This window comes from Ziziphus jujuba, chromosome 1 (genome assembly GCF_031755915.1).
Source record: "Ziziphus jujuba cultivar Dongzao chromosome 1, ASM3175591v1".
Classification (NCBI taxonomy): domain Eukaryota; kingdom Viridiplantae; phylum Streptophyta; class Magnoliopsida; order Rosales; family Rhamnaceae; genus Ziziphus; species Ziziphus jujuba.
In genome coordinates, this window is record NC_083379.1 from 42,765,740 (window position 1) to 42,789,117 (window position 23,378).

The 23,378-nt window shown below is 34.4% G+C and overlaps 4 protein-coding genes across 5 annotated transcripts; 2 read left to right on the top strand and 2 right to left on the bottom strand.

Annotated features, from left to right (window-relative positions):
* Positions 1-741: 741 nt before the first annotated feature.
* LOC107435704 (large ribosomal subunit protein eL20z) lies at positions 742-5,260 on the bottom strand. 2 transcript variants are annotated; one of them, XM_016047333.4, is made up of 6 exons: positions 4,825-5,254; positions 4,271-4,392; positions 2,881-2,951; positions 2,181-2,307; positions 1,939-2,056; positions 742-1,157 (listed from the first exon to the last, which is right to left on the bottom strand). In XM_016047333.4, exons 3-6 carry the CDS (start codon positions 2,897-2,899, stop codon positions 1,095-1,097), a joined length of 327 nt encoding a protein of 108 aa, XP_015902819.1. In that variant the 5' UTR covers positions 2,900-2,951; positions 4,271-4,392; positions 4,825-5,254; the 3' UTR covers positions 742-1,094. The 2 variants fall into 2 exon arrangements, with proteins under 2 accessions (XP_015902819.1, XP_024927588.1); XM_025071820.3 differs by lacking the exon at positions 4,271-4,392 and having other exon boundaries at positions 4,825-5,260.
* Positions 5,261-5,799: 539 nt separating this feature from the next.
* On the top strand, positions 5,800-8,659 carry LOC107435768 (DNA-directed RNA polymerase I subunit rpa49). The gene is made up of 4 exons (XM_016047398.3): positions 5,800-6,356; positions 7,196-7,348; positions 7,467-7,781; positions 8,062-8,659. The coding sequence occupies exons 1-4, from the start codon at positions 5,910-5,912 to the stop codon at positions 8,464-8,466; spliced, it is 1,320 nt and encodes a 439-aa protein (XP_015902884.1). The 5' UTR covers positions 5,800-5,909; the 3' UTR covers positions 8,467-8,659.
* Positions 8,660-9,168: 509 nt separating this feature from the next.
* Positions 9,169-13,249, bottom strand: LOC107435757 (protein phosphatase 2C 16). Its single transcript, XM_016047386.4, has 4 exons — positions 11,380-13,249; positions 10,466-10,822; positions 10,240-10,345; positions 9,169-9,845 (listed from the first exon to the last, which is right to left on the bottom strand). The coding sequence occupies exons 1-4, from the start codon at positions 12,217-12,219 to the stop codon at positions 9,511-9,513; spliced, it is 1,638 nt and encodes a 545-aa protein (XP_015902872.1). The 5' UTR covers positions 12,220-13,249; the 3' UTR covers positions 9,169-9,510.
* A 2,811-nt stretch (positions 13,250-16,060) lies between these two features.
* Positions 16,061-20,857, top strand: LOC107435552 (U-box domain-containing protein 34-like). Its single transcript, XM_048468611.2, has 9 exons — positions 16,061-16,640; positions 17,034-17,131; positions 17,310-17,434; positions 17,579-17,800; positions 17,972-18,197; positions 18,571-18,669; positions 18,756-19,184; positions 19,293-20,048; positions 20,443-20,857. Exons 1-9 carry the CDS (start codon positions 16,514-16,516, stop codon positions 20,464-20,466), a joined length of 2,106 nt encoding a protein of 701 aa, XP_048324568.2. The 5' UTR covers positions 16,061-16,513; the 3' UTR covers positions 20,467-20,857.
* The last annotated feature ends 2,521 nt before the right edge of the window (positions 20,858-23,378 follow it).

Consider the following 23,378-nt stretch of genomic DNA (forward strand, 5'->3'; position numbering starts at 1 on the left):
AGGATGTGGGTGATGAAAGCTAAGCTGGTTTTTGGTCTACTTTGATGTTGCAACAAGTGTTTAGTGATTATTAACCGGATAATATTGAATGCTTTATCGCTTACAAGGTTGAGAAGTGTTATTTTTCAATAGCTTTTACATCCATTCATCATTTGGGCAAAGGTTGTGCTTGGTGAAAGCCAAGATGGTTTAGGTGCAGTGGAAAATTAGGTTTATTAACATCAAAGCTAACTTTTTATTTTAATTCTTGTTTAATTCTTTTCATATAGTACGAAAAAGTGTATCATCTTGAAGTAGTTGTCTGCCAGTGTCTTAAATCTTTTTTTGCCTTTTGTCTTAACTATTTGGATATAAAGCCTTTATAAATATTTTGTCTCAGTACACATATAGTATCTTATCTAATAACTTTTTTGTGTCGTTTTGCAAGCTGGAATAGGGAGACTGAATCGATGGTATACGAGAATTTTAATACAGACAGATTATGCGTTTTTAAGGAATAATTTACGAAGTAAAAGGCAGACAAATTCTTTTTCTCTATATACCAGACTTAACAGTATGTCTCAGAGTACATTCCAAACTTGTCCAAATAGAATTTAGTTTCACTTTCATCACTGTATCTTTTGATATGCCCTTTGTATTTGTCTCAGTGGGTGCATAGAATCTACAGCTACTTTGCTAATTTAAACACAGACCATAATAGGTTTTTTTTTTTTTTTTTTTTTTTTTTTTTGCTGCCTAAAATTACCTTCAAGGAATTCTTTGGATTTCTTTGAAATACATGTGAATCTCTTTGAAATACATGTTGTATTGGACTTGTACAATACCATTTCTGAACATCTTTCCTTGGTTTCCTAAACTATCATCTGCCATAAACATGCATTTCCCACTTAATGGGACCCAAGCAATTGAATGCTTACATTCAATAGTCTGTATTATAAACAATTTTAGAAAGATATACAGAAAATGGTTTACTTTTCAGATAGCCGAACATTCTGTACCGCACTAGTTTACAGGAAGGAGGCTAAATTTAACCATCAGCTTAAGCTTTCTCGAGGAAGCTGACATGGGACAAGTGAAGTGAGGTGGCCTCTTATTTACAAGGATCGTAGAAGAATAACAACTACTGTAATCAACACAGCGATTGTGCATATCAAGGCCTGCAACATCGCGCAGCATTTTGGGATTAAGCCAAGAAGACAGAGAATACATACCATTCAATAAATTACTGGAAATTAACTAAAAACTAGTAGTCCTGTGCCAATTTCTGCAAATACCAATCACTAACATACATGGTCATAATTTTATAGATATTATGTCCTTAGAGTGAAGACGGTAGTACTTTTTAGAAAACAGTCTCTGGCTATAATAGAAGATTAATGCTATGCTATGCCAAGGATGCACTTCATCTAAAACATTGAACTCTGACTGGTAATTCAAGTACATAGACTGAAGTTGCTAGCAAATTATACCCAATAGACTGAGGATGTAAACTGTTATCTACAAAGAGCGGCTCTAAATCAATGTTTACTTCCTTACGGACAAATGGGAAACAGTAAATTCCAGAGGGGATGAGGAAATAGATAACCATGCACCCGATATATATGTGAAAAACTTGTCAAAGCATGTTGAAAGGAAAAGGAAAAACACATCATTTTCCTGCTTGTGAATTTATGTCTGGTAGCTCATGTACTCTAGTTGGTAGTGTGGATAGGTAGAAGCGGAATGATATAACCCACAGATAACGACCATATCTCACTTACATGATACCACAATCTGAGCTTATGGTGTTAATATCTTGCCAAAAGAAAAGGTCATTATCATTTATCTCAAATCACACTAAATTGTAAAACCAATCAATTGTTGCAGATAGAAAAGATAATACTAAAGAGGCTATAACAACAAAAAGACTAAGGAAAGTTCCAATTATCAAATGCTTACAGCTATCGCAGAAGCAGCTAGTCCAGATCGCTCCCTCGGGTCTCTTCTGTAGTAGTTCCCAAAGTAGAGAATGGTGGCATAGTACCACATAAAGGGGCACACAAATCCAAGTAGAAGACTGCAAAAGAAGGTGCAACCATATAATACAGAGAGAGAGAGAGAGAGAGAGAGAGAGAGAGAGAGAGAGAGAGAGAGAGAGAGAGAGAGAGAGAGAGTGGTTAGAGATAGATAGAGAAACTTACGAAAACCATCCAATACCACAGCCAAAACAAGGAAGTGGTTGGTCAAACTTTCCCAACTGTGGGTCCTCTTGATCTAGAATAGGAACATACTGACCATTTCTATGATCCACTACATCTGTTGAAAGTCCTGTTTTCATTAAAAAAAATCAACTTCAGAAACTGATCCAGTTACATTTTGCTTTGAATGAAGACATAACTTTGATAGATGTACTCAGTTAAAATATATTACTAATCAACCAGATGGCATAAGCGCTTTGCATATCTGTTTCACCAATTAAGCAAATGACTTAACTAAAAGTACAAAGCAATCAAATCCTTCAAGATTTTGGGCTGGTTCGTTTTTCAACTAAAAAGAACCTCCCGAAGTTCATATTTTATCATTTAACTTCAAATGAAATCATGAAAATGCACAATTAATTCCTGGTCTAATGATTTGAAAATAATTACTGAATTTACATGGTGAAGCATTTTTAGTAATAACTACAGTTTGCAGACTGATAGATGTTGTTGAGTACATCTACATTTAAAATCATTCTAATGCGTCAAAAATGCAAAAGAGATATTGTTGAGTACAGATTTTCTTTTTAACTTAATCATCATTGATAATCAACAAAAACTAAAAACCAAAAAAATTTCAAAGAGTAAAGTCCATTCCACAGTAAATGACAAATAAAGTAGTAATGCAGAATAAGTCAAGTACTCTGATCCATGTGTCCCATAGACAGATCAATAAGTTGATATCCCCAGCTTTCCTTTCTGCCTTTTATACACCTGTTGAATGAAATATGCATTTTATTATTAACATGTGACGAAAGGTTCATATTAGGATTATAAAAAGCCTATGGTGGATTTTTTATCGAAGGTTATTTCATCAAAGACCGTTTTTGAGGTTCATCCAAATCAAAATATGAGTCTTGATTTAAAATGCATAAAGGATAGAGACTAAAGTGCAGGTAAACATAAAAGGGAAGAAACCAAAGCTAATAATTTACTATGTTGGGTAGTTAAATGTTCCAACAAAGAGCACATTGTGTCATCTAATAAATGCTACCAAGTTGCATGTAACATGATGCCACCCCCACTCTTATGAAATGTAAAAGCATCCTTCATCATTTAAGTAATGTTCAACAACACATATTTTTACCTACTTCTATCATGCTAAATCTTAAAAAACCAATAAGAAAACAAGGTTCTCGATCAAGGGAAACACCATCTAACAGGAGGTGATTAATAAAGAACTTGCCCAAATTACAGGTATTGCCACTCTGCAGAGAACATGAATGTAGGGGAAAATAGCATACTTATAAGAATCCAGAATCAAAGGAAAGTTAGCTTAGTTTTCAACTTAACACAAAATTTGTTTCCTCTAAAGATGATCCCCAATCACATTTTTACAAGACTGCCTAACAATGCAAGCATTATCTGTAATCAGAAAGAAAATTTTTTGCACAAACAATAAAATAACCATCACCATTTAGTGTGTTCAAAGTGCACAATTTTGTTAAACCTAGCAAAGCTCCATAAGGAGAATCCTTACAGCACTGATATTATTGCTGACAGCACAATCAATTATATCCTAACTAATCACTTGTCAGCAAAGGATTTGAGAAATATTAAAATCACCAATTTTATCAAGGTAAATGAAAGCTGAATGCATCACATAAGTGGAATCAAAATCCTGTTTTTAACAAACATCTTCTCTAGAAGTGCTGGAGAGTGGAGAAACAGTGATTTTGACAAAGAAGGCATAAGGCAAGAGTTAAAAACCCTAAAGTTGCAAGGTTTCCATTTCCCTTTTGAAAAATCATCTGCTACCTATCAGTAATGATGATCTGGTTCAACTTACCCTACTTAGCGATAAAGACAACAGAACCCTAACAAAATCCAACAAGGACAAATCAAGATTTCATGTATAAAAAAAGCCAAAGTAAAACATGAGCATGAATCAAACAAAAATGCATACTCAATTAAAAGTAGTAGAAATTAAATACATGTTGCTTATGAGAAAAGAGAATGATACAGAGTTTAGAAATATAAGCTTTATTAATTTATTAACGCTACTATAATTCCTACAAAACCCAAAATCTTACCATTGGAAACTAAATTCAGAACAGTGGTGCAGTCATAGATCGTTTTGAGAGTTTTTCTATTATGCCTTTTTGGTCTGCGCAGAGTTTCTGATCTAACAGACCCACAAAATCCTTCCTTTCCACTGAAAAAAGGAATAATATGAATTTGCAAAACACATAGCAAAGCATATCAAATGAATCGAAGTCCCAACAAAGAAGAAACGAATTACATAAGATTTCACCAAATGCAAAACCATACAGTGTCGGGAATGGAATTCAAGGATTTCTGACGGACCCATTAAAAAAAAAAAAAAACGCAAGTGAAAAATCAGTTTAAAAAAAATTACTCTTACCAAGAATGCCTAAAGCAAAATGAGTACAAACAAGAAAAAAAACCACACAAATATACCTTATAAAATCAATAAAAAAATCAGTTAATTTTACCAAAAATGCCTGTAAACTAAAACAAAAACACTCAGGCAGTGATTGAAACTAAAACCCACCTCCAAATTTACAATTTTTATTACAAAAACAAAGAAAGATTGAGAAAGCAATGAGAGTTCAAGAATCTTTACCTGTAAAGAAAGAATAGAAGGAAGAGTAACGGAGAGCTTAAGATAGAAGAAGCAACTTCTTCGTGAGAAGTGCTTTTTCCCAAAGCCAAGGAAGAGCTGATGAGACTGAATGAAGAAAGTTATCTTATTTACAAGAAAGAAAATGTTTCCCTTTTTCACTATTTAAGCACCGGAACGTTTCCTTCCCTCCATTAATAAATAAAAATCAACCTGAAATCAAACAGAGGAAGAGAAATCATCTTCTGTTTCTTCCTTTCATTCTCTCTCTATCACTTCTCGCCTCTTACTAAGTCAGGAACTTTACTACCATGTGGCCAAGACAATTTTATGTTATCACCATCTAAGGAAACGGCAGGTCAAAATACAAGAAAAGCTTAAGAAAATCTGAGAATTTCCAATTAAGATTTCTTATTAGAAATATTATAAAAAGAATTTTGAATTTTCTTTACAAGATAATTGTTAAAATAAAATCACTGATATATTTTAATATGGTATCTCATTTTGTTTAATATATAAGTGTATATATATATATATATTTTCTTCTTAAAAGTTAAAACTAACATCACCAATATATATTAAAATTATCATCTATTGATTTTTGGCTTGCCTAATACTCAAATAGATAATTTGTATAAATAATGAGATTTAAATTGCATTTTCTTTTATCATAGATTGCATTTTTTTTTTTTGAAAACATTAATAAAAATAAAAATATAGACATTTATATTTGTATTAATCTTTTTATTTTGGAGAGATTATACAGCACATTATGTGTATATGCCTGTCTATGTAATCTGATTATGAGGGCTCACATTCCATGTGAAAGGAGGATACTGGTTGGTTTTTATTTTGGTCCCAAAAAAATAAGTTTGTCGTGTCCTAAGTCAAACGACAGGGTAGTCAGGGAAACGGCGTCGGTTTGAAGGGGAAAGAAAAAAAAGAAAAAAAGAAAAAGAAAAAGAAAAACAATACTAATAACAACAATAATAATAGGAAAAAACCAAAAGGAAGGGTTTTTCACCTTCTGCAGCATAACCAGCTGATAAACCCTAAATCTCAAAGCTCAAGCTCCCAAGTTCCTACCAATGGATTCTGACGAAGAAGACACCAAATCCCAAATGATGTTAGACCATCCAGAACCCAAATCCCCAACCAAAAAGAAGAAGAAGAAGAAGAAGACGAAGGAGAAGAAGGAGAAAGAGGAAGCGCCAGAGGTCCAAGCCACCATCCAAGTCCTCCAAGACCATTCAGACAGAGCTCCGCCATTGGTGGGATATTTTCCATCTGGGTTTGACCCCGAAGAGAGTGCACGCACTGGCGAATCTAGTTCAACGAGGGTTAGGGTCTTGAGGAACATGGAAAAGCCAAAAAGGCTTCAAGTGGTTGTGACTCCACCTGGGTCGAAGGTGGATTTCGTCGGAACCAATTATTCTGGAGAGGCCGAGGCTGGGCAGCAGCATTGTAATTATGCGCTTGGGGTTCTTGATAAAGAAACCCAGACGTTGAAGATTGTGCCTATTGCTTCGAATAAGGTAATTTTAGAAGGAAAAACTTTTTTTTTTTTGTTTTAGTGGGAAAATGAGTGGATGTTTTGCTTTTTGCTTACTTGGGTTTATGTTTATGGTTTGTTTGATTTGTGAAGAACATAGGAATTATTTTAATATTCTTAGGGGAAGATAAAGTTCAATTTTTAAATTTTGTTGGTTGGGTTGCTTTTTGATAGTAAATTGTTTGTTTTGTTATCCCCATCAAAGGTTATTGATATCCTTCCAGTTTTGATTGCAATATTGGAAAGTGATGATATTTCTTAGTTAGAAATAGGGAAAAAAGAAGAAGTTTCGGTGTTCCAGGACGTTAGAAACTTACAAAAATATGCATGACAATTTTATGACATTAACTAAGGATTAAGGACTTACTGGAGTGAAGGTTTTTGTTTTTACTATCATTACCAATTTATTTATTTGCTGAAAAGTGCTTGAAGTTTGGAATTCTTGGGACTGGTGAATATAAAGGATCTCTATTTGATAAGATTATAGTTGAAAGGAAAAGAAACAAGAAGAAAGGAAAATATTGAATTAATATTTTTGCAATATGAGTTGCTAAAAAGAAAAGTTAATGAAATGCCTGAAATATGTCGTATCTGGGATAGAGTAGATATCCAGTTGCTTTTTTATTTCCTTGCCAATAATTGTAACATAATATGGAATTTGAAATCCCTCATTCACATGTACATTTTTCTGCAGTAGCAGTTGTCTTTCATGTTAAAATATAGATTATTTTTAGGTTTGGAGAAGTTATTTATGAATTTTATTTTGAATATTCATGATCAAGTTGCTAGTTTCGGTGCCTTACATTGAATGCCATTCTCCAGATATTTAGATTAGAACCAAAAGTTGGAGGCTTGGACTTCTCTAACAAGGAGCCTGAAAATTCAGCAGTGGAAGAGCTCTCTGCACAACAGAAGACTGAAAAAATGAGAGATAAACTTACTAATCTTTATGGAACAAAGAAATCAAGAAAGGAGGTAATACCTCACTACTTGTTGAGTTGGAATTTGGGTATAATACTTTTTGGAGCCGATATAAGTTCAACTTAATGAGAAGGATTAGCTTATTGAAGTGAAATTTCATGTGTCATTGCAGGTTATTAAGATAAACTCTCTGAAGCAAGCTGATGATCCTGATTCTTTGAACGATCTAGATAAGCAAATAAAAAAAGTTGTGGTAAACAAGGATGCTCTTGAAAGTACTGATGCTCATACTGCTCGCAATATCCCACCACATAATACTTCTGCCACATCTCCGGAGGAGGCTTATCCACTGGACAAGATCATCCTTAAAGGAGAGTGGAGTTTCCTTGAAGACATTTATAAATTTCTGCAGGGGGGAAGGGAAGTATCATCGAATACTTACCCGACCTTCATTTCCAACAGAATCTATAAACTGAGAGACATTCAGGTATGAGTTCAGGGCAGTCTTAAAGTGTGACTGGAAGCATCTGTTAAATGAATTTCTATTTTGATGCATCTTTAAGCATGGCATAAAGGAACCAACCAACCCCCCCCCCCCCGGGGCCAAAAAAAAAAAAACAAAACAAAAAGCAGAGAGGCAGAGTAGAGACATGAAACAATGATATTTGATATGATGTGTTCAAAGCTTTACGGTATACCCCTATTTTCTTTTTATTTTTTCTTGGTCAAAAACTGAATGATTTTTGTTTTCATGTTCCTAATTTTAGGATGAAGTGGAGAAGAAGAAGCTATCATGCATATTCTCATATATAACCCATCTTATAAAGTTCAAAGATCTGCATAATATGGATAATCGTAAATCCGCAAAGCGCCATAACTTTCCAAGCATTCTACATCAAAAGTTTTCAACCTTGTTTGGAGAGGAAAAAATTATGTCACCAGAAAAACATGATCTTCTCGTTAGCTATGTCTTGGTGCTGACGCTATATGCAGATGAATTCCGAACAGATTTTTCAGATATAGCCAAGGACTTGAGAATGAATACAATACAGTTGAGAACTCATTATGAACATTTGGGTTGCAAGATCTCACGCCAAAACAATATATCATTCGCTATTCTTCCTGTCCCTCTCCAATTCCCACAGACAAGGCCGAAGAGGAGGCGGCGATAGATTGATCCAGCTCATTGTTCTCGTATGAAAGCATATGGAAAATTGATTCTGGAAAGATGATTATCCTTTGATATTACAAATTGTCTACTTTCCATAAATCGCTTAGCAAACTGGTATTTTTACAGCAGTCTGGCTTCCTGTTTACTTATCATAAACAACATTTTGATCCTTGAATTAACAGTATTTTTCCTAAGTGATCATTCTTTGGTTGTTTCTTGTGTATAGTGAAGTAAAGGCAAGATATTTCTGTGTGTAAAATGCCCTGTGTGAATGAGCATTTACAGAATCAAATTAATATTTGGTTGCTAAAACGTTGTTCTCATCTCATACTGAATTCAATTTAGTGGAAGTAGGCCTTCTCATTGTGCCGCCTCCTAAGGTATCCAAACCAATGACGTTTGTGGCAAAATATTGAGCCTCTCTTGCTTCTCACCAGAACTTGCATTTTACTCGCTTTTGTTTTCCTCCCAAGTATTTCAATTAACAATATCTTTGTCATTTTTTACTCGTGTTTTTATAGGGGGTTCATTTAAATTTTCTACCACCTTCGAACACTTGATGATTTATCTTTTTGCCTATGATAAATTAGGACAATTCAGATAGATTTAGTAGCCCCAGAAATAACAAAAAGAAAGTGCTAGATGGTTAAAATATTTATGTTAAAAAAAGAAAAAAAAAAAAATGGAACCTACTAAAAGGAAATCCAACAAGAAGAAAGGCAACATATTTTGAAACTCAGAGGTACAAGTACATAAAATTTACAGAACCTTGGGAGTTCTCTCACCTAAATCTGTAGTAACACAAATTTGACAACAACAACTCAGCAATCATGGTTCATGATGCATAGACCAAAAACACAGATGCCATTCCCATATGACAGTTGCTTGTTATATATATAGTACACATGGATTTCTATACTTGAACACACATTGAGCCCACGAGAAAAACGAATGGACTTTTAGCTATATATCAATTAGATATCGCTTTTTTCTAGTATATAGGGTGCAGCTTACTTAAATTGGAATATGGGTGAACCTTCGTCCTTCAGGATTTGCTTTTGAACTTTCTTTGAGCTTTCAAATCCACCACTATCACCGATATGTTGTCCTTGCTTCCCTTTTGGAGGGCAAGCATAGAGAGGTAGTCTGCTGCCGATTGCGCTGCTAGATCAACTCCTGAACCCCTTTCTGCAGGAGATGTAATCCCATTCTTTTTGTGCCATAACAGAATACGTTTTCGAGCAACTTCACAAACTTCCTCATTTGTCATGACATCCCATAAACCGTCACTTGCTAAGATAAGGCATTCATCGTCTCTGGCTCGTGGAACGAACATGACCTCTGGCTCTGGAATAATCCACGGTTTCAAATATCTATCGCCTATATGACAATTGAGAGAGAGTTCAATTCAAGAAGCTTTAGCATTTATAGAGATAAAATACTAGTCAGCAGAATTGCAATCCATTTTTCAACTGAACAGCAAAGGAATCCAACACATGTATACTGTTATATTCTGTAAATGAAATTTGATAATTCCCATCAACAGATTTTAGCTATTGACTTCATAATTCGTTGAAACAGAATGAGATTATATTGACTCGAAACTTATCAGAATTATGTCTCACTTTGAGGAAATTCGCCACATTTTAATGTCTACATGCTCTTCCACAAATCACACTACAGACCATTCCTTGGTCTTCCTTTCTTGTGCATGCACAAAAAGTTTTCCATGTAACATCAAAACATTCCAAGATGAGAATAAACAAAGACATACCAATGGACCTTGACATGGCAAGAACCCCGAATACACGATGTCCATTCCACTGTATGACCTTACCCCCAGATGCCTCGATCCTTGCATATTCATCCTCTCTATTAGGCTGTAGATTTAACAAAATTAAGAGAGAGCAGAGAAAAAAGTAAGGACAGGGAGATTAGTTTACAAAAAGAAGTGCTTTGGTTCTCAATAGTGTAAATACGGTCAAACAAGAACTGCTTACTTTATGATCAACTGATAATGCTATGGCTTCTTTGCCACGGCATAGCACTGCTCTTGAATCACCACAGTTTGCAACTATAACATGTGATGAACAGACCAAGGCAACCACAGCTGTAGACCCAACAGTTTCTGGGGCAACAGGCTCAAATGTATCAGAAACATCTCCATCACTTTTATCAATTCCTCTACTAACTTTTCCTCCAATCTCATCATCCACCTTCAGAAAGCAATCAGTGAAGACTTTCTGCCACTGCACTTGCTGATTTCCTCCCACATTTCCATCACTTGAATCATCTTTAATGATTCCAATCTCTTCACTCAAAGCCAAGTGGATGCGCTCGCGACAATAGTTAGCAACCTGCAACAGACTCCTCCCCAAACAAGTTAACAAAATCAGCATTCTAAACTGCAAAGATACCTCAGTAGCTTAGCTCTAATTGTTTGTAAACATGTTGGGGGAAAAAATAATAATTTGTTTAATGGAGAAAGCAATACACAACCTTTACAATACATGCAGAAACATTCATGATTACAACTCTTTGAAGCATTAAAAGCTATTATAAAGTTGGAACGTTGAAACATGCCTTACAAATTCAAGCTAATAAACGCAAATTCCAGAAAAGAAGCATGTGTTGCCATTACTGAGTTTTTAGAATAGCTTAGTGTTCAAAATATTTACGTAAACCTTCACAGAATATATTTAATAGTTTCAAATCCCTTAACCGGACATTATAAAATCACACAAGGTCACATACACATGAATCCACAATAAGCATATACCAATTTGTGAAAATAAGAAGACAAATTATAATAAATAAAACCCGAATTATTTCACAAACTAGAGATCTAAGGAAGTTTGGAGTTAGATTTCTAACTCAAATAAAACAAAATGAACATCCGGGAGGAGAGATATACCTGGGAACCCCCATGTCCATCATAAACGCCATAGAAATGACTGGTTATGTGGGTCAAACTTTCGCTTATGCTATCTATCACATGATTCCCATTGAGCATTTTGATAGGAATTTTCATACATCTAGGCACAGTAGCAATTGCATCTTCCATTTCTGGTCTTCTTCCACAAATAGATACAGAACCCCAAAGTGGAATACAGTCCAGCTCAAAGACACTCCGGGCCACTTTACCAACATTCTTCTCCCTATGGGACTGGAAAACCACTGTTGAGGCCACTAGTTCAGACTTATCAGATATCTCTGAAACAGGACTTACTGCTGCTACAATGACATCACCAGAAGGCACCTGACCGATACTTGATTCTACCAAGATGATAGCCTTGGCAACAATCTGACCATCGCCGACACCTCCAATCTCCACAACATCTGGTAAGCTTATTCCAGACTCCACATCCAGAGCTAGCAACTCTTCATTAGTAATTCTGTTAGTGTCAGCCTCAACTGATAAAACTTCATCTTCCTCACTATCATGAACAATACCATCATCACCGACCATACAACTATTTCCATTTTCTGGCAACATTGGAAACAAATCAGGCCGTCCACTGTTATCTTCTTGTGCTGAAATTGTCACTATTCTAACGGCATTCTTTGCCTCATTGCTACTTGCGTTGGAAATAGACTCTGCAGACACCAACTTTGAAGAATCCAATGGCAAATTTCCTGTGTCTGCTAACAGCTTGAGGCGTGCGAATTCAACGTGGGTTGCAATTCCAGATTTATCACACACAGAATTGCCTAAACTAAGCGTCACTGCAACAGCCGGAGACATCTCTTCCATCAAGTCCCTTCTATCTCTACCATTAAGCAATTACAACTCAAGCTTCTATGAAGTTTGGAGGTTGAAGCAACAACTATTCCTTTACAAGATATGTCACTGACCCACCTATCCTTCTACAACAACAATTTTAACCCAACACAAATTACAGCACCAGGAACAAATAAAAAAGAAGTGTCAGGTGAACCTTAGCCAAGCGAAATAGGGTAATCAGATCCAGTGACCAGCAATGGATCTGTCCTGAATCCTTCTAATTATAGAAAGTTCAAGCTTTCACATGTAATTTCTTTTACTCTTTAAGACTCTAGAGTTAACAAAATTCCCCTCCCTCTGGCAAAGAATCAACCACAGAATACCGAAATCCTATCTACAGCACCAAACCTTAAATATACTCATGCTCAAATGAAAACGACTGCAATTCAATCCTTTTATCTATTAATCCAGAAATAGAAAAGCAAAAAGGGTCATGTGAAAGAACCTAGGAAAAAAGGAAAACCAACCTTAATGATCACAAGAAAACCCTAAAAAGGTCAAGCCTTTCCCACACATAGCTTGGCTTCCCTGGATCTGACGCAACCCAACTCAGCACTTGAAACATGGGTCTCCTCCTTTCTTCTTCTTCTTTTTTCAATGAAAACCCAACCCAAATTAACAACCACCATCACAAACGGCTACATGGGATAAAAACACCATCTTGGTTTTGGTAATACATGGTGATCTTGGTAATCCCTCAACACAACAAGAAAAAATACAACAAAAAAAGATAAAATCTTTAAGGGCACTACAGCTTACCCACATGAGAAAACGAGAGGAACTTTTGAGCTAGAGAAAAATATGGCCAAAGAAGGCCCTCTTTCCCTTAGATTTTTTGTTTTTCTGTTTCTTTGATTCTTGGGGGGCTTGATGGGTGAAGAGAGAGGGAAAGAGAGAGTTTATTTGCTTTTTACAAGGCACTCCTTTTTAAGACACGTATACAAGTAATTATCTTACATCATTAAAAGCTCTGTGCGACAGAAAATGCTTAGCTTTGGACACTGCTTACAAGAAGACAACTACCCCCTGGGATTTTTCATGAGACAAACTTTGAGGTTAGACACGTGTCCCTCGTACTCGATTACCATCCTCAAATGATGTCGTCTCTCTCTTTCTCCATTCCAAGATTATTGCCAACTTTCATTTTCTATATTCCTGTCCCTACTTTTGCTAAAAGAGTGGTCTTTTGGCACCGCAAAAATTTCTAGTTACACAGCTTTTATATTTAAAAATACCAAAAACCCTTTTTAACTTTTTTCTTTTAAATATTTTAACTTTTTTTTTTTCCATGTTTGTCTCTGTAACATACTTCGAACTGATCATCAAAAACCATTGCTAAACTTGTTTTTTTCCAATTTTCTTTTCTCGGCTGAGACTATTAGGCCATATATTATTGTTCATCTCCTCCTCATCATCATTATCGTCGTCTTCCTCCTCATTGTCATCTTTATCTTCTATAAACAGTATTAATATTACGGCTAAAATAAAGAAAAGTGTTGATTTTGTTGCTGTTATTAAATGCTAATGGTTCTAAGTTGGACTGATTATATTTGGTTTCCTAATAGCTGTCAAATCCAAAATTGACTTGATTTAAAAAAAAATATATTATACTGTATATCTTTTAAATTTCTCTTAATTATAATAAATAGTTTTATGAATTTATAAAAATATAACATGAAGATATCCAATTATCATTAAAAAATATCTAAAAAATATACAGTCTAAAAAATGTACAGTATAATATATACCCTTTAAAAGAAATTGCCTGTCACCGCTCTTCCCAATGATTGCCGCAGGCTGAAGAAGATGAAAAGAAAAAATAAAATTGCGTTAGAAAATGTAAGAGGAAAAGAAGAAAAAATTGAAGGACATTTTAGTAATTTAATAAATTTGGGATGTGTGCCTGGCAATTCTGGTAGTGTAGAAAGCACCCCTCTTGCTGAAAATATCTCTCTTTTTCATTCCATATCTAAAAATTATTTTTTTTATAATTTAAATTTTAAACAATTTGAGTGATAATATATTATTATTATTAAAAGACAAATATATGTTTATATATGGAAATAAAAAATTAATATATTAATGTGAAAATGGAAATTTAATATTGAAATAAATAGGTTGTTTTTTGATAGAAGAAATAAATAGGTTGTTGCTATAATAAGTAATAACTCATAATTATAGAATTTGACTAAGTTACCCAAAAGTATAATGAAACTATTAATGCTTGATGTTTAGTAGAAAGTCAAAATGATACCAAATTCCATTAAAAAAAGAGTTGGGTTTTGAGCTAAGTCTCAAAAGCAGCCAAGGATCAGCCGTTTGTTTCTTGGGATCGTCTCATTTGGGCTCGTTACCAAGGACCAAAATTAAGCAAAAAGCCCAAAAGTACTTCCTGTCGCAATTTTCTCTTTCTAATTTTCTTTTGGGAAACCATAAAAAATACTCATCTCTCTTGTTTTCAATAATTTTCCTAACCTTTTCTTTTTTTTATTTAATAAATTATGCAAAATATCTTTATTATACCATGTAAATAAATCCATAAAAAACGGTTTTGATTTGCAGTTTTCATTATTTTCAATAATTAACACTTGTAGTTTTATGGATTTATTTTATTTTGATGATAATCTTCATTTTTTAAATAATTAGAGAAAAAAATATGTAAAAGAATGGAAAAATATGGGACCCTCTTCAATGAGGATGGGGCGTGTTGCCTTCACCCTCGAATTGACTTTGTTGTTGTTGGTTTTTTTTTTTTTCTTTATTTTATTTTTAATATTTTTTTCTAATCATTTACAAATAAAAATAAAAATTATCATGAAAGTAAAAAAATCCAATAATATTATTTACAAAACTCAATTAACAAATTTATAAATTTTGAAGCGTACCAATTTTTAACTAAAAAAAATTTCCTTTCATGAATGTCCGAATATATATATATATATATATAAAATATAAAACACCTTAAATATCGTTATTCAGAAATCAAAATACTAAAGCTATAAGTATCAATTATGCAAATTATATTGTTCAATTTTTTTGGTAAGATTCCACAATAATGATGATCCATTTTTTGTGGGTTTATTTGTATTATATAATGAGGATATTTTGGATAATTTATTAGGTAAAATAAGTGGAAGGCGAACAAATTATTAGAAATAAGAGAGATGAACTTTGATCTCTATTTTGACTGAGGGATGAATATTTTTGTGTTTTCCCTTTTCTTTTTCTTTTGTTTTCTTCAGTCCCAAGGTTCAATTATTACCAAGAACCATTGCTAAGATGCCGTTATTAAAATCTTAATAAATTCCAACAATTTTTTTTTTTTTTGGTGTGTGTGTGTTTTTATTTTATTTTATTTTATTTTTTTGTGCATACTAAAAAGTTTTGTGTTACTTTAATAGTGAAAGGTGTTTTTAAATGCAAAAAATATAGTTAAGAAAATTAAAATTGTAGATATATCTTAAGAATTGATTTTTCCCCCAATATGTAAATGCAAATAATGGTCTTTTTTTTTTTTTTAAAGTCAAATACTGGTCTTTGTAACGTGTTTGAATTTAAGAATTATAACTATATTTACAAAATTTATTCTTTATGAAAACAATTTTTTTTTTTTTACTTTTTGTTTTTCTATAGAAAAATACAGAAAAAAAAAAAACAATTTTCTTTTCTTAGTAAATCCCATAACTTACCTCTAAAAATAGTAGCAAGAATAGCAAACAGAAATCCTATATGTATTAATTCTCACATGCATCAGCCTGATCGGAAAATTAGTCAAAATCCTTATCATTATGACAAAATAATTTTAATTTTTACAGATATAATTCTAAAAGTGTACAACTTTCTAGATTGATTTTCAGTTGGAACTAATTGCTTTGAAAATTTACAATGTACAAGTAAATAAAGAAAAAAACAAAAAAAAGAATTCATCCAATTTATCTAAAGGATAATTTGCAGTTAAAACTAATTACCCCTTAAATTTGAAACTAAAAAAATCAAAGAAAAAAAAATTCAGAGAATGAAAGTTGCAAGTATGAGGAGGAGCTTTTCTGGGTTGGTTATGTCTGGTCTTCATGTCCATGTCATCAACCATACAATACAATAAATTCCAATTTCTCATCCAAGTAACCAAGTTTAGCAAAAACATTTACAATCACGTAAAGCTCCCGGTTCTCTCAACATTAATATTCCATTTACTGCTTTTGGTTTCCTGAAGAACTCCGGCCGGCAACCACCTAACTCAGCCGGTGACGGTGAGTGTGTGAGGATGGAGAATTCAGGAATAACCCTGGTTGCCATTGATAAAGACAAGAACAGCCAACATGCTGTGAAATGGGCAGTGGATAATCTTATGTACAACAAGAGAAACTCTGATTGCATCCTCATTCATGTCCGTAACCAAAGTTTGCATCCCCGTAGGTATCTGTCTCTGCTTCATTTTCATCATTATGGTGATCATCATGATCATTATGATGGATCATTATTATATATATCATGGCCATCACCGTGAGAACACCAATACCTATATATCTATTATGTAAAATTTTGCTATGGTGGAGGACGTGATCCACATTATAGTGCAGGAGATCAATGTTTGTGGGATGAAAAAAAATCGTTGTCACCCATGCTATGGTGGAGGGATTGACACCCATTAAAACAGAGTTGTCTATATTCATATGCATATGTGCCGTATCGCATTAATTGTTCTTCAATAACTAGATATATAGTGGAATTAATTTGTGTTTGATTATCAGAGTATAAATTTTGTTTGGTTTGAATTTGTGTAGAGGATATTGATACAGTCCCTAAAGAAGGTCGTCCACCAACTGAAGCTGAGTTGAAACTCTTCTTCCTACCTTACAGAGGATATTGTGCCAGAAAAGGGGTCAGTAGTATATATTTTTACCTTTTTCGTTGTAATTTTATATTCATCAACTTCATTTTATATATATATATATATATATATGTATGGATATAGATAAAATAATAATAATAATAATAAATAATCTAAGTGAATGACATGGCAATTTTCTTAATTATTTGACAATTAATGGGGATTTCAGGTCAATGCAAAGGAAGTGGTCCTCCATGACATTGATGTTCCAAGTGCACTTGTTGATTATGTTTTTAACAACCCCTTGATCACCAATATTGTAGTTGGTGCTTCCAACCGCAGTTCTCTTATGAGGTCTCTCTATCCCTATGCAAAATATATTTACACAACTACATATATGTATATTTGTATAGTCTCCTCTATGCTCTCTCTTTTTTATCAATTGCTTGTTGTTCTCTCTTTTTTTTTTCTTTTTTTTTGTGTTTCCTGGCAGTGCAGAAAGTTCAGAGAATCAGATGTGCCAACGAGCATGCTAAAATCGGCACCAGAATCATGTAATGTGTATGTTATATCAAAAGGAAAAGTTCAAACTTCACGATCAGTACACCGACTTCAATCGATTAGAAGTGGTGCATCTACTTCTCATAGGCAACGTTCTCAAAATTCACAGCTTCCCCAGAGTCCTACTACTGATGTCACAGATTATTCTACCACCAGCAGGTACAATCTTTAGAGGTTTCAACCTTGGCTTAAATGGAAATCTCACTAAATTTTCAAGAATCAAACTTTATTTTTGACAAAGAAAATCATGGTGGTCAGAGGAAAAGAAGTAACTTCTTGCTAGATATATCATGATGACTTGAATTCGCTTGGCTTTGGTTGTTATCACAGAGCATCTAGTAATGGAAGTAACAACAGTAGGGGTTCTTCAGATGGAATGTGTTTGGATAGAAATGGTTCCATAACAAATTCACCAAGACTATCAATCAACAGTTCATCATCAGGAGGTTCATCCATTGGAAACACCTCACCAAAAGCCGGTGCCATCTCCCAAACAATTGACCCTGAAAATTTAGATTTGTCTCCAAAGAGTTCCTCCCCAAGGTCTCCAGTAAATGTAAGTACACCATGATCAAATTCAGTCCAGTCTATCATATTTTACCGTGTAGAGGTTGTCCAATAGGTTTTTAGATTCCAACGCTCAAAATCTTTATTTAAAAAAAAAAAAAAATGTTTTCATTCAAACATTCTTCAGATTTTCACTTGCTTTCCATGCTTGTTTGTCTTTCAAGATTGGCTGAAATTTAAGATGATGCAACTTAACAAAGAAACATGAAACGTGTCGCGAGTTTCTATGATGATTTTACGTGCCAATTTATGTATCTAAGTTGCCATGATTTAAGACATACAAAGTAAAATTAAAGTTTTCGATAGAATATGGTAATACTAATTTAAATGCATGTCCATTGAAATGGCTCACCTGAGAGCAGGCCTTGGAGGCCGAGATGAGGAGGTTAAAACTCGAATTGAAACACACCATGGAGATGTATAACTCAGCTTGCAAAGAAGCTCTAGCAGCTAAACGGAGAGTAAGATCATTTTATATGTTGATTTGACAATCTTAATCTAGTCCCTTGCTTTTTGGAATCTTAAAACCGGTACTTGTTTTATCCAGGCAGAGGAGTATCAGCAATTGAAGTCGGAAGAAGAACGAAAGTTAGAGGAAGCCAGGCTTGCAGAAGAGGCTGCAATGGCTTCAATAGAAGAGGAGAAGCAGAAAACCAAAGCTGCAATGGAAGCAGCACAGATGGCACAACGACTAGCAGATATAGAGTCCAAGAAGAGAAAAATAGCCGAAATCAAAGCCAAGCAGGAGGAAGAAGATAAGAATAGAGCAATGAATTCTAAAATACAGAATAGTTCCATGTACAGGAGATACAACATACAAGAGATTGAAGTTGCTACTGATTACTTTAAAGAGACAAATAAAATTGGTGAAGGCGGATATGGCCCTGTTTTTAGGGGCTTGCTTGATCACACCCCTGTTGCTATCAAGGTCTTGAGGCCAGACATATCACAGGGCCTCAAACAATTTCAACAAGAGGTAATAAATCTTCTTTTGTCCCATTTTAGAAGAAAGCAGAGATGCCGTGTTTGAGTTTCACTTTCTTTTGTTGCCATGAAATGGACAATGGTTCTTCTGCCTTTGCAGGTTGAGATTCTTAGTTGCATAAGGCATCCCCACATGGTTATCTTAGTTGGTGCCTGCCCAGAATATGGATGCCTTGTGTATGAGTACATGGATAATGGCAGCTTAGAAGACAGGCTCTTCCGAAAGGATGAAAGTCCTCCAATACCATTGAGAACCCGTTTCAAAATAGCTTCTGAAATAGCCACTGCCCTTCTTTTCCTTCACCAGAGAAGACCAGAGCCCCTAGTTCATCGTGATCTCAAGCCGGCGAACATTCTCTTGGACCAACATTATGTGAGCAAGATCAGTGATGTTGGACTAGCCCGGCTTGTTCCACCATCTGTAGCTGATAATGTCACTCAATATAGACTAACAGCGGCTGCTGGTACATTCTGTTACATTGATCCAGAGTATCAACAAACAGGAATGCTTGGTGTGAAATCGGATATATATTCATTGGGAGTGATACTGTTACAGATCATTACAGCAAAGCCTCCAATGGGTCTGTCCCACCGTGTTGGTGAGGCCATTGAAAAAGGTAAATTCTCAGAGATGCTTGATCCAGCACTGGAGGATTGGCCTATTGAAGATGCTTTAGCATTGGCTAAATTGGGTTTAAAGTGTTGTGAGCTGAGGAAGAAGGATAGACCAGACCTAAGTACGGTCATCTTGCCAGAGCTAAACCGGTTAAGAGACCTTGGGATGCAGAGTGAGGCCAGTTCAAGTGACAATAACAAAGTTATTCCCCGACACCATCGTTATGGTTCAGATCCAGGGGTAAGCTTAACCACACACCGATGCTAGTCACAAACAAAGACATTAATATATAAACCAAAGTAGTGTTTTCATGTACTAAAATTCTGAAATTCGCTTCTTGCTATTCTTTGCTCTCTCTCTCTCTCTCTCTCTCTCTCTATATATATATATATATATATGTATGTATATATATATATATATGCACCTCATATTAGGCCCTTGCCTACTAAATGATCTCTTGTTTTTGTTATTTCTGCTCTAGCCCAATGCATGATTTTAGTAGTTTACAATCCTATATATAATCTCTAAAACACGTAGAGATCCATCTTCAACATTCAGTGGTTAGAACGTAGAGAGTTTTTCAGATTTTTCCTGAGATACTTTTTCAATGGTACCGTTTATTATGTATAATCAGGAAGGAAATGACAAAGAATGCTAATGTGGAAAATGGAAAATATTCAACGTAGATAATCGTAAGAAGGAGGTGGCGGCGCTTAAACTCTATGATTGGACTATGGAATATTGCGGATCATTCCCAGCAGAAGGCAAGTCTCTTGCCACCTAAACCAAAAGAAGATAGGAAATCAAACAAGGAGCATACAGAAGGGTGTTGGTCGTTTATAAGATGTTCTCCTCCAAAAGGACCAAAACCAAGAACTCCTTTAAAGAGATACATGTCTTTTTCATGAAGAAATTGGAACTTGTTGCAGTACATATTGTCCTTGTGAACTTCATGAAAGATATTCTATGTATAGTGTTGTTCTGTAATTTTAATGAGTTTTATATAATCAATGATTCTTCTATTTTTGTAAAAACCTACTTTCTTATTATGAAAAATACTGTCAGTCACATTTATAAAATCAAGGAAGGAGGAAACAAAAGGCTGGTTAGGAAAGAAAAGAGATCTAGTTTCTTTCTTATAAATTTTTCTGAGCATGAGATGGGTTTCTGAATTTCATATGTGCCAATATTATTTGAATTGAATTATTTTTGATAATCCATTGGATCCAAAACCTTCAAGTGAACAACTCTTAAATATGATAAACCATCTTCAATATGTGTCATTATGAATAACCTTAATTTTTTTTTGGCATTTTGGTAGAGGAGTAGAGGAGATTCCTCAGTACTAAAGAGTATGTCTTTATACAAAATTTGAACAACAATTTGGGAGTCAGAACTCTAAGCATGATTCCTTTAGGATACTCTGGAACTTCATTTACTTTCTTGAGGACAATATTTTTAGCGATTCTAAAGGAAATCCCCATGAATAAGAGGGCTGTACCCTGCTCCATCTACGTCCAGTCTTGTTCAGGTTATTGAGAACTTGGAAAGTAATTGTGAACTACAAAAGAATATAACCATATTAGCAACTGCACATACCCATTCATGGTCAGTTTGCGAGAGCGACTGTGAATCTGTCTGCATTTTGTGTTCATGTTCCCAATGTTGAAGCCAGCTCTTAAAAACAAGTTTGACAAGAAATCTTCAGATAAAACGAATACTGGCAAAATATAGATGAGCAGTTAGACAACGAACTCTGAAAGATGCTGCTTCTGTAATCCTCAAGCACTACATGATCAGTACAGCCTACTTACATTTACAGTGCCATCCCTTCGCACATAGAAGTCCTCATCAATCATTTGATCTTTTTTTTGTAACTTCACCTGGAAACTGTAGCTGAAAAAATCAAAGAAAATGTTTGGCTTTGCTTATTCAATTGATGTGTAATGGTTTGTATTACGGTTCGTTTATTATGACATTGATCCAGGTTCGTAACAGTTGAGCTATAATGTGATTGATATCTCTACATATATATATATATATATATATATATATCAGTTTGCTTCTCTAACTGTACTTTATGCATGCTGAATATATTCTCGGGGAAGAAAAATTTTGGGAAGGAAAGTTGTAATTTACAATAATACTATGTTGTCATCATGATATTTTTCTGTGAAATCATTATGATGTTGGAATTTTCTCAGGAGTGAAGGAAAATGAAGAACTATTTTGAAAATAAAGTTTCCAACTTTTGAAGTTATTTGTTTGTTTGCCAAAATTTAGACAACAAGGGATTGAAAAATTTAGTTTTAGAAAATTGCGCTGTTGCATGCCACGGTACATGCACTGCAGAGAAGGGAAAACTAAAAACTAGGCCATTATAAATTTTTTTGTTTTCATTTTCATTTGGTTTTCTTTTGTTTAAGCTTTTTACTTTCGTGTACTTTTCAATAAGTTCTTCCACTTATCAAGACCCGTCAATATATACACACACACACACACACACACACACACATATGTACTAACACAAATAAAATAAAAATAAAATAAAAATAACAATCCTGAGACACTCAATATGTGATGTAGTAAGAAATATGAGGGGACTCTGGGGATAATTGTAGGAATATCTAAGGTTGATACAATTGGTAATAGTGTTAAAATCTTTCTTTTGATCTTCTATGGTTGAGCTTGTTATATGCCTGTAAAACTAGTCTTGGTCTGCTTGGATACAATTCAAATTTTCGTCCTGAGGATTGTTTAGTGCAAATGAGCCAAACTTATGCTGAACTATTTCTTTTTCCACCTTGTGTCTAGAGGTGACTTGGGGACTGGAGCTCATGCTCCAGTAATCTTGAGCTAGAGCTTGAAAACATGGGAATTCTACAAAGCTCAACTTGGCTTGACTTCATGATCGTGTAGGATAATGACCTCACAATTGGGAAATAGCTAAGCTTGACATGAGTTGCACAATCCTAGCTAATATCTAGGTTTGGAATTTAGACTTGGCACTAATATTTAATAAAGAGCTTTACTAGAATCTCAAACTGGAGCCAAGCTCAATAATCTTTTTTTGTGACCGGAGCCATTTGACTGTCGGGCCATTGAAATTGAATTCATCTTATTATCTCATATATATTGTGAGAATGATGATGCATTTATGGACCTATAATGGCTGTTTCTACACTCTTTTAGGTTCATCTATGGATAACTTCAGGGCATTGTATTAGTACATGTGCCTTTTGGATTTGTCATGCTGAATATTGAAATTTGCCAGAGTCATAAGGAAGCACTTGAACGATCTTTTTTATTTTTTATTTTTTTTATGTTCATTACGATGGTGAAAATTCCATTTCACAACAAAGATTTACTTATTGGTAAGATGCATTAATGTGCCTTTGTTATAGGTCTGTTGATGACTTTGTACTAGTATTTAATAACTAAAATTTCCAAATTCTCTGATATGAAAGAGTACTTGTTTAGTGGATAAACTATATCCTTTTAGGGAATTGCCCAAATCAGCATTGAAGCAGCTGCCTCCACACCACTGCCCCACGCTTTCTCCACCATTCT

What these genes read in the sequence shown, in the direction of transcription:
- LOC107435704 (XM_025071820.3), bottom strand. An exon ending in TGTGGTATTGGATGGTTTTC is followed by an intron (nt 2,057 to 2,180) that starts GTAAGTTTCTCT and finishes CTTCTTTTGCAG; the next exon opens with TCTTCTACTTGGATTTGTGT. An exon ending in TAGCTGCTTCTGCGATAGCT is followed by an intron (nt 1,158 to 1,938) that starts GTAAGCATTTGA and finishes GCGATGTTGCAG; the next exon opens with GCCTTGATATGCACAATCGC.
- LOC107435552 (XM_048468611.2), top strand. Translation starts at nt 16,514, where the DNA reads ATGGAGAATTCAGGAATAACCCTGGTTGCCATTGATAAAGACAAGAAC. An exon ending in GATATTGTGCCAGAAAAGGG is followed by an intron (nt 17,132 to 17,309) that starts GTCAGTAGTATA and finishes TGGGGATTTCAG; the next exon opens with GTCAATGCAAAGGAAGTGGT. An exon ending in GTTATGGTTCAGATCCAGGG is followed by an intron (nt 20,049 to 20,442) that starts GTAAGCTTAACC and finishes ATGTATAATCAG; the next exon opens with GAAGGAAATGACAAAGAATG.
- LOC107435768 (XM_016047398.3), top strand. Translation starts at nt 5,910, where the DNA reads ATGGATTCTGACGAAGAAGACACCAAATCCCAAATGATGTTAGACCAT. An exon ending in CAAAGAAATCAAGAAAGGAG is followed by an intron (nt 7,349 to 7,466) that starts GTAATACCTCAC and finishes GTGTCATTGCAG; the next exon opens with GTTATTAAGATAAACTCTCT. An exon ending in ATAAACTGAGAGACATTCAG is followed by an intron (nt 7,782 to 8,061) that starts GTATGAGTTCAG and finishes TCCTAATTTTAG; the next exon opens with GATGAAGTGGAGAAGAAGAA.
- LOC107435757 (XM_016047386.4), bottom strand. Translation starts at nt 12,219, where the DNA reads ATGGAAGAGATGTCTCCGGCTGTTGCAGTGACGCTTAGTTTAGGCAAT. An exon ending in ATGGACATGGGGGTTCCCAG is followed by an intron (nt 10,823 to 11,379) that starts GTATATCTCTCC and finishes AGTCTGTTGCAG; the next exon opens with GTTGCTAACTATTGTCGCGA. An exon ending in CATTATCAGTTGATCATAAA is followed by an intron (nt 10,346 to 10,465) that starts GTAAGCAGTTCT and finishes TTAAATCTACAG; the next exon opens with CCTAATAGAGAGGATGAATA.